The sequence below is a fragment of the Vombatus ursinus genome, unplaced genomic scaffold (genome assembly GCF_900497805.2).
Source record: "Vombatus ursinus unplaced genomic scaffold, bare-nosed wombat genome assembly UNPS02014801.1, whole genome shotgun sequence".
Lineage (NCBI taxonomy): Eukaryota > Metazoa > Chordata > Mammalia > Diprotodontia > Vombatidae > Vombatus > Vombatus ursinus.
The window spans coordinates 18,228,668-18,237,983 of NW_020954579.1; the positions used below are offsets into that span (position 1 = coordinate 18,228,668).

Genomic DNA, 9,316 nt, shown 5'->3' on the forward strand with positions numbered 1-9,316 from the left:
TCTCTCTCTCTCTCTCTCTCTCTCTCTCTCTCTCTCTCTCTCTCTCTGTGTGTGTGTGTGTCTGATACACTCCAGGCTAACCCTTCCACAATTCCCTACTACTGTGAGAAGCTGGGAACCAGTAAAGTGGGGAACAGGAAAAGAAAAGGGAAATTTAGGAAGAGAATATTAGAGTGGTAGAAATTAATTCAAATATGAAAAATCAGAATTAAACCTGATTTTTAAAAACATGGAAACTGGGAAAATGTTCCCACTCCTATGTGCTTGACTCTTCGGAGATAGCAGACAACTCCTTCCTCTGGATTTAAATCATACCTAGCGGTAGGGAAATAGACCAAATGACATCATAAAGTCCCTTCTGGCTTTATGATTTCTAATGCCCTTGAAAAAGAAGGAGGAGCCATCATACTTAAAAGTGTATTGGAAACAGATATAATATGGAGGCAGTGCCTGAGTTTGAAGGAGAAGGAAATCAGACTTGAAATGGAATGACATCATATTATACCATTGTCTTAAGGAAGCTGGTCAGGGGGCTCACCTGCGAGCCGCTGGCTTGTGACGGAGTCCAGGGTAGAGAAGAGTATGCCGCATGGAAGGGACGGATCAGGCAGCACACCTTCAGGCAAAGTGTAGAAGAGGGCATGGGCCTGGAACAGAGTAGTGACCAGCAGCTCCACTAATGAACAAATCTGAGCTTTAATACCAGGACCTACAAGAAGAAAACATCTCCTTTTACTGAAATGGACAGGAATTTCATTTTAAGTATATGTCTATGAAAGTCTATGGTCAAAAATAATCTCAAAGAAACAATTCTCTCTCAGCTTATGAGGATCAAATCTTGAAGGAAAATCAGCTCTGCCTACCGTGGTGCGGCTGATTGAGAAGCTGCTGAACGGCGGCCTTTCTGGCTAACAGGAAATCTGCAAGGGCCTGGCGAGGAGAACTGTCTTCTAGGAGCATGACTGAAGACAAGGCCTCTGCAACAGCCTGGTCAGACACAGTCTGGCATCTGAGTATCATCTTGGTTTCATGCAGAATGGTTGACCTAGGAAGAAATAAAACAAAACGGCAAGGGAGATGACAAAGGTAAATGGGATTTCAAACCAGTCCAAGGGAATGGAAGAACCCCAAGAAACAACTGGGAAGAATCTTAAATGGCAGAACAGGAGGAAAGGAATAACCCACCAATTGTGAGCCTCCAGAATCAGCCCAAGAAATGATCTTCTGCATCAATGACTCACCGGAAGTGGCTGGCTGCCGCCACCTGACGCACGAGGATTGGGAAACGGGCGAGAACGGGGCTATAGCAGCCACTGTTGGAGTCCAGCCGGAGCAGGCTGTGGAGGTAGCAGCAGAGCAGGTAAAGCTGGGTGGCATGCAGGTACTGAGAGGCTTCCATGGAGCTCCAGATTTTCTCAGGAATCTCCAAGAGTAGCTTGATCTGGGCAGCCATGCTGTAGAACTTCTCCTGGGAGGGCTGTAGGGGCTATAGGAAAAATCAAGGACATGGAAGAGCCCAAACTTTTGTCACTCATCACTCAGTGGGAAGGCTTGAGGACTAACTTTGGGCAACAAACCTAATTATGCAGGCTACGTTCTTATCTACTCTGAGGGGCATGGAAGCTTGGCTCTATGGAATGTCAGCAGACAAATGACCCTGTGTTCCGCTATGCAGCACCTGCCCTCACTCAGTTCTATGAACCCGCACGTGTGCAAACATACCAATGGAAAAGTAGAGCCCCTCTCTCATCTATCTTCATGTCAAATTTCCATCATTCTCCTTGACTTCTCTTCAGCATTTCAATTCAACAAATACTGATCAAGCCCCCACGTGTGCCAGGCACTGTGCTAGATGCTGGAGTCATGGAGACAAAAATAAATCAGCCCTTGCCCTCAAGAAACTGACAGTGTACTGAGGAAAACCAAAATGTACACTTCTAAGCAAATGCAAGGTAGAACTAGTTAAGTGTAAATGTGAGGTTAGGCATTGTAGGGGAGAGGGCATTTGATCTGTGCTCTGAAGGAATCTAGGGATTCTACCATTTGGAGGTGAAAAGAACAATCCAGATATGGGGAAAGCAAAGGTGAGAGACGGAATGACATGTGGCTAGCAGGCTAGTTTGACTGAAGAAAAGGCAATCAATGAAATAAGAATGGAGAGGTAGGTAGAAGGTTTTAAAAAGTCAGGCTGACCCTGGCTACCTCAGGCACTAACTTGGGAGGTATAGAATGGGACTCATTATGGTGTAATTTCCTCCTTTGTCTGAAGGATAGTAATCCAGATCTCTGGCGCTGTCTCAGAAGAAACGTCATTCTCTATTCTCGAAATCAGATCCTTTCTTTTCAGAGTAAAAAGGATACAGTGCTGCTTCTTACTGAAGTGCCTTGAAATGCTTGAGAATCACCTTTTTTGGCGATTCTAGAACCTCTAATTTACCTGCAGTTTCAACTTTTAAATTACCTTTGACTCACAGCATTGCACTTCTGTGCCACTTCATTCTAGGGGACACTAAATTGCTTTTAACATGATTTAAAATATTTTAAAGCATTTAAATGTTAGATCACTTGTGTAAAATTTTCAAAAACAACAAAAGTCACCCTATCTTTCTGGTGCTGCTAATCTAATAATAGTACAAGATGTTATATGTTGCTACATTTTTGCTCCTAAACCACAACTGTCTTATGGAAATCCATGGAAATCCCTATGGTCACTTAACACTAAGTGCTCCATAAAAATTCCCTATGCCCTTCTTGCAACAATGATTAGATTATAGCACTCATGTGCTATATACTGTATATATACTATATACTATACTCGTGATTTCTTCCATATACCACATGCCACTAAGTAGTTGGGAATTTGCCAGGCATTACAGTTAACTTAGAAAAATATAAAATAAAGGGGACAGCTAGGTGGCACAGTGGATAGAGCACTGGCCCTAGAGTCTAGAGGACCTGAGTTCAAATCCAGCCTCAGACACATAACCACTCACTAGCTGTGTGACTCTGGGCAAGTCACTTAACCCCAATTGCCTCACCAAAAGGGGAAAAAAAAAAAGAATGAAGGAAAAATATAAAATAAAAGCAGAAACAACTGAAAAAATAATAAAATAAAAAGTCAGGCTGAGGATTTTATATTTTATCCTAGAGGCAATCAAGGGCCACCAAAAATTTCTGAGTAGGAAATTAAACCTGTACGTTAGGAATATCGGTTTGGCTGCTGTGTATCAACATTCTTCCTCCCTTGGGTCCCTTGGGAAATCTCTTGGTTCTTTTTCTACCTCTGAATATTCTGGTCTTCCTCAATAGTTTCTTTTCCTCCTCCTATCCCTTAAATGTGGATGACCCCCAAGGGTCAGGCCACTTCTCTTTCTTTGTTCTCAGGTCTCATCTAATCTCAGTTTCAACTATCACAGCTTATGCAGAGGATGCCCAAATCTACAGGCCTACCCTCTCTTGTCATGTTCTAGCCTCATATTTCCAATTGGATATCCTCATGTCACCTCTGATATTTCTAAAACTGAACTCATTTCTCAAAAAGAAAAACTAGCTCCCTATATCCCATGCTGTGTTTCTTAATTATTTTTCCCATGTCAACACATTTAGCAAAATGTTATTTGTTACATAAGATGGATCCTTGGGTGAGTGGAGAGGGAGGGATGCTGGGAGAAATTTTGGTGATATAAAAAAAGACATCAATAAAAATCTATTTTGAAAAATAATTAGCAGTATGCCATAAATGAACCATTTCTTGGATACTGAAGTCCCACAATATAAACTGTTATCTTGCTTATGGGTAAGCTAAGCAGGACACCTCCCCTCTATGGTGTCGGGGCTAATGCCTTGACATACTGCCTGCTAGCTCCACCACTTACATTTCCTTACTCCCCTCCTTTGGATCTGGTGGTCTGATGAACTTTGGCTTAAACCTATGATTTCCCAGGAGGGTTCATTCCTCTGCCCTGAGGATTGCCTTTAATCAATACCAGTCTGTCCTATCTCAACTAAGAGCTGGGGATGTTACATGAATGGTCAGCTTTGACTCCCTCATTCTTGGCTTCCATATTCAGCTGGTCACTAAATCCTGTCAATTCTTCTAAGCTTTCTCATATCTATCCTTCCATTCCCATTGCCACCAATGAGTTCAGGTCACAATCACCTCAGCCTACTACAACCACCTTTTAAAATGAACTCCTTGCCTCTGGTCCCTGTCTCCTCTACCACAGCTGCCAGACTACGCATCTTCAGATACAGCTTTGTTCGTATCAGTGTCTTGTTCAAAACCTCGTAAAAGGCCCCGGGATAACCTGGCATTCAAGCCCTGAACTTTCTATCTAGCCTTAGCTCAGACTAAACCTAAATGTGAATCCTCCGTTCCAGATATCACTTCCTCACCTACTTCACTAGGTTCCTCACGATCCTCAGAATAGACTTTATCCTTTCCCACAATTCTTAGCTTTTACTCTCCTCATTCTACCCTCTTGTTTTGTTCTCTCTCCTCCTCTTCTATAACCAATCTTTATGACTCTGCTTAAATCTCACCTCTAATGAACACCTCCCTGACCAGCTCCAGCCTGTGGGGTTCTCTCCTCTGAATTCCTGAAGCAATTATTTTGCCAACTAATCATGTACCCATGGGACATTTCTCCTACTGAGTTCTTCAACTGCCATTCAAATTTTTTATTGTTATTTAGCTTTTCACCTGTTTATATATTCCACAGTCAGACTACAGACTGCTTGAGGGCAGGTTTTTTGCTTTTTTTGTATTCCCCACAGAGCACTTCACTGTAGGCACTCAAAAATATGTGAGATGATTTTGATTTTGGAATAAGAATCTTACACAATAAGCTTCTATACAGCTACTATGAAAATAAGCCCATTTCTAGAATCTCAAGGTAAAAATTCAAATTTTCAGTATTTTGTCATTTAACTCTAGTATACTAAATTCATCATTATTATGATGTCGTCAAGTGATGCTACGGCTAAGTATACTCTCTAAACCATGGATAAAGCTCTATACATATTAGTATGCACTAACTACAGAACTCATGTTTGACAATAAAAGTCCTTCATTTCAAGGGAATACTTCCAACTTTCCAAGGCTCTGCAAGAAGCTCAACTTCTTAAATCAGATTTATCAGAAAAATGGCGATAAAAGCCTTGGTGTTCCTGCAGCGTTATTGTTGTTCATTCTTTGTTCTCCAGAGGACCAATGACATCAGGAGGGTGATGTCTTGCCTTGTAAGTGAATTGGACTTAAGAGAGGCAAGGCTGTGCAAAGTCATCAGCCTCACTGTCTCCTCCACAGTCACTGGAGTCCAGTGGCTAGACACAGGTCAGGACAACTGGGGATGGCCACGGATGCTGTAGATAACCCTGGCTTTTTTAAGCTAAAGTCTTTCCCAAGTCTCAGTTGTCTGAGACAACACCCATTCAAGTAGTTAAAGGCTAGGTAAGAACTGCGGCAAAAGATGGCCTAGTTTGTCTTCACAAAAGACTCCCCTGGAAGGGGCCAGAACAAAACAAGGTCTATTTACACCCAAACAATGAGCAAGTGAGGCTTAGGCTGGGACCTATTGGCCAATCAGTGAGAGCCAAAGTGACTTGAGTTTAAAGGTATAGTCAAGTAGCTCCATTTGAATCCCAATGGGCTTTATCAAAGCCTGGTTTTTCAGAGCTATATTTCAGAGAATTCAAGTCAACAAACATTTCTTAAGCACTGAGTTAGGGGACTGAAATACCAATACTAAAAAAAAGTCCTTGCCCTCAAGAAGTTTAAATTCTGTGGGGAAATACAACAGTAAACCAGTAAATAAAAAGTAATTTTAAGAGGGAGAGTGCTAATCAGCTCTAATCCTTGGCTCCCTCACACAATTACCCTAGGCTTTACAAATCCCAACCCCGAATTACTACCACCTGCCAGTTCCATTCCACTCAACTCACCTGCAGCAGAACTAAGGTAGAGGAAATTGAGGAAATCGTGTAGCTTGCGTCCTGTACAAATTTGTCATCTAATCTCAACTGGGTGTTCACCCCCAGCAAGACAGTCGTTTTATTACTCCCCAGCTGATGACCTATCTCACTCTCCCCCAGCTGTTCCAAACCTCTCCTCAAGATCCCCTCTCTGTCCCACTCAGCTGAGGCTTATACTTTATCGAGAGAAATCAAGATTATTCTCAAGGAGCCCACCCTTCTCATCTCGATATCACCCCCCACTGTTTCTTCTCTTACAGTAGTATCTGAGGAAGAGGATAACCTCACCAAGGACAACCCTTCTACATATGCCTTTAATCTGTCTTCTCATCTTTTCCAGTAGACTGCCCTCACTATCATTCCTTATCTCTCACACCCTTAAAAAAGCCTCACTAAATTCCACCATCCCTGCTAGCTCTCATCGTTCCTCACCTTCTCAGCCAAACTACTTGAAAGAACTCAAAAGTTTATGCTGGTTACCTTCACTTCCTCTCCTCCCACTTATTCTCAGTCCTTTGCAATGTGGTTTCTGGCCTCACTACTCCACTGAGACTGCCCTCTCCAAAGTTGTCAATCATCCCTTAATTGCCAAATCTAATGGCATTTTCTCAATCCTCATGCCCCTTGATCCCTTTTCAGCGTCTGACATTGCTGGCCATCTTCTCCTTCCTGTACACTGTCCTCCCCGGGTTTCTGTGACATTATTTTCTTCAGGTTATTCTCCTATCTGACTGACTGCTCCATCTTGGTCTCCTTTACTGGTTCATCACCCAAGTCATGCCTATGAACTGTGTCTCTACTCTAAAACTCTTCTCTCTTTTCTCTCTATATTCTCTCACTTCATGACCTCATCTGCTCCCAAGGATTCAATTAACATATAAAGATAATTAATAACATAAAGATAATTATATCCTGGCCCATTCTCTCTCCTAAGCTATAAGTCTAACATCAGCAATGACTTACTGGACATTTCCAACTGAATGACTCAAAGACATCACAAACTCAAGCAGCAAATTCCATTAGTTATCCTCTCAAACCCACCCCTCTTCTGAATGAACTTCTAAATTATCGTGCTGGGCATCACCATCTCTCCAGTCACCCAGGTGCTCAACCTTGAGGTCTGCCTAGACCAGGGATGGGGAACCTGCAGCCTCGAGACCACATGTGACCTTCTAGGTCTTCAAGTGCAGCCTTTCGTCCAGTAGGTCATTGCTGATGTTCTCCACACTGCTGATACATTGAGATTCCTGAAACAGATCTGCCCATGTCACTCCCCTACTCAAAAATCTTTGTGTGGCTTCCAAGTGCTTCTAGGATAGCATATAAACTCCCCTGCTTGGCATTTAAAGTGCTCCACAAGGACCCCCACCTCCTTCCTCCAGGCTTATTGCATATGACTTCTTTTCACACAACTCTCCATCCAGTTAAATTATCCCACATGCCCTCTGGCTTTCTGGAAACATTTGCTCCTCAGCTCTGGCTCCAGGAATTCCACGCTTCCACCAGGCCACCTCCTACCAGGTCTTTCCTGAACCTCTGGCTTATTAGTCCTCTGTCCTTTGTGTTTACTTGTCTGTGTAGATTGGCTCCTCAGTTAAGTTGGTGTAGTGTAGACAGAGCACTGGACCTAGAGTCTGGAGGACCTGAGTTCAAATGCAGCCTCCAACACTTTAGCTGGGTGTCCCTGGGTCAACCCATTTAACATGTGCCAGTCTTCTCACTCATAAAATGAGAATAATAGCACCTACCTCCCAGGGGTGTGGTGGGAGTAAGATAACATTTGCAAAGTGCTTTGTAAACCTTATAGCACTCTAAAAACGCTGGCTATTGGTAATCCCTCAGCAGGAGGTAAACTTCCTGAAGGCTGGGCAGTCCTTCCATATTATTTCTCTTCATTCTCTAACCCTAACCCAATGCCTTAGACTTTTTTTTGTGGCCCAGACCCGTAATTTCAATATGTTGGGAATCCCCCTCAAAGGAAACCCCTTCCTTCCACCCTTGCAGACTGGCAGCTGTCCTGGGATTTATAATCTTGGAGCCCAACGACTAAGGTTGGCCCTCCCTGCACTATCCCTCAAGCTGCCTCTTCCTCTGCCTGGCACAGAGCAGGTGTTGGCGGAATAGAATGGAATTCCTCGATGAAAAGTGCTCCCCATTAAGGAGCCCAGCGGAGTGGTCCCTCCGCAGGCTGGGAGGTCACCGGATTCGCAGGGAGGAAGCCCCGGAGGGGAGGGGGGGGGGGAAGGGTGCCCTGTGTGGTTCAGTTGCAGGGAGGTAGGCAGAGATACTAGGGGGCGGGGCTTGCGAAAGGGGGCGAGACCTGAGGGGTGCGCGCGGGGCGCGACGTTGCCGTAGCCGCAGCCGTAGCGTGGCTCTGCTGGCGGAGGCGCGCGCAGCACTGGTCCGTGGCCCTCACGGCGTCCAGCAGTCCGTCGGCACAGCAGCGCATCTGCCCGATGGTGTCGGCCGCCTCGATCAGGTCCCGGTAGCGTTCGCCCACCATCTGCCGCAGCTCCTCCTTCTTGTGTTCGATCTCTGCTCGTACCTGTCGCTCCAACCCGCGGATCTCCTCCGCTCCATGGGCCTCGAACAACGCTGCAGCGTCCCGCAGCTCCGGCCGCTTCAGAGCCTGCGGACCGGCCGTCGCGGCCGCCATCTTGGCGCTGTCTCCGCTGCGGGATGGGGCGGGGCGGGTGGGTGGGAGGTAACTTCCGCCAGGCTCCTGGACTGTCCCCGCCATCTTTGTTTGGGGCTGGCCGCTTCCGCTCTTCACAGAGGCCATGTTTGCTAGGGGTCGTTACGTGGCTTGGCCTGAGGCGCCATATTTGTTAGGGGCAGACTTGCCCTTTTGAAAATTACAGTTTATTGTGGAAGAGTAATTAAATAGGCCGAGATTACTGCATGTTTATTAACTGACTCATCTCACCAAATACCCTGAAGCTAAAAGGATCATTTACGAGGCCTCTACCCCAGTTCAGAACCTGTCAGTCAAGCAGCATTTATTAAACACCTACTATGTGCTGAATGAGCAGCTAGGTGGCGCAGTGGATAGAATGCCGGGCCTGAGGTCAGGAATATGAGTCTTCCCAAGTTCAAATTTGGTCTCAGACACTTACTAGCTGTGTGGCCCTAGGCAAGTCAAGTAACCCTGTTTGCCTTAGTTTCCTCATCTGTAAAATGAGCTGGAGAAGGAAATAACAGATCATTTCTTTGTCAAGAAAACTCCAAAATGGGTCAGGAAGAGTTGGACACCACTCAACAAAAGGACAACATATGCCAAATACTGTGTTAAGCTGAGGATACAAAGAAAGGCAAAAACAGTTCCTATTCTAAAGGAGCTCAC

General features: G+C 44.9%; 1 protein-coding gene across 1 annotated transcript in view; it reads right to left on the reverse strand.

The window, feature by feature from the left end:
- COG1 (component of oligomeric golgi complex 1) overlaps positions 1 to 8,796 on the reverse strand; it is an 18,623-nt gene extending 9,827 nt beyond the window's left edge. Inside the window, 5 exon segments of the mRNA XM_027872903.1 lie at positions 539 to 709; positions 864 to 1,045; positions 1,242 to 1,486; positions 8,294 to 8,769; positions 8,772 to 8,796. Coding sequence (XP_027728704.1) covers positions 539 to 709; positions 864 to 1,045; positions 1,242 to 1,486; positions 8,294 to 8,769; positions 8,772 to 8,796 — 1,099 coding nt within the window.
- Positions 8,797 to 9,316: the final 520 nt, after the last annotated feature.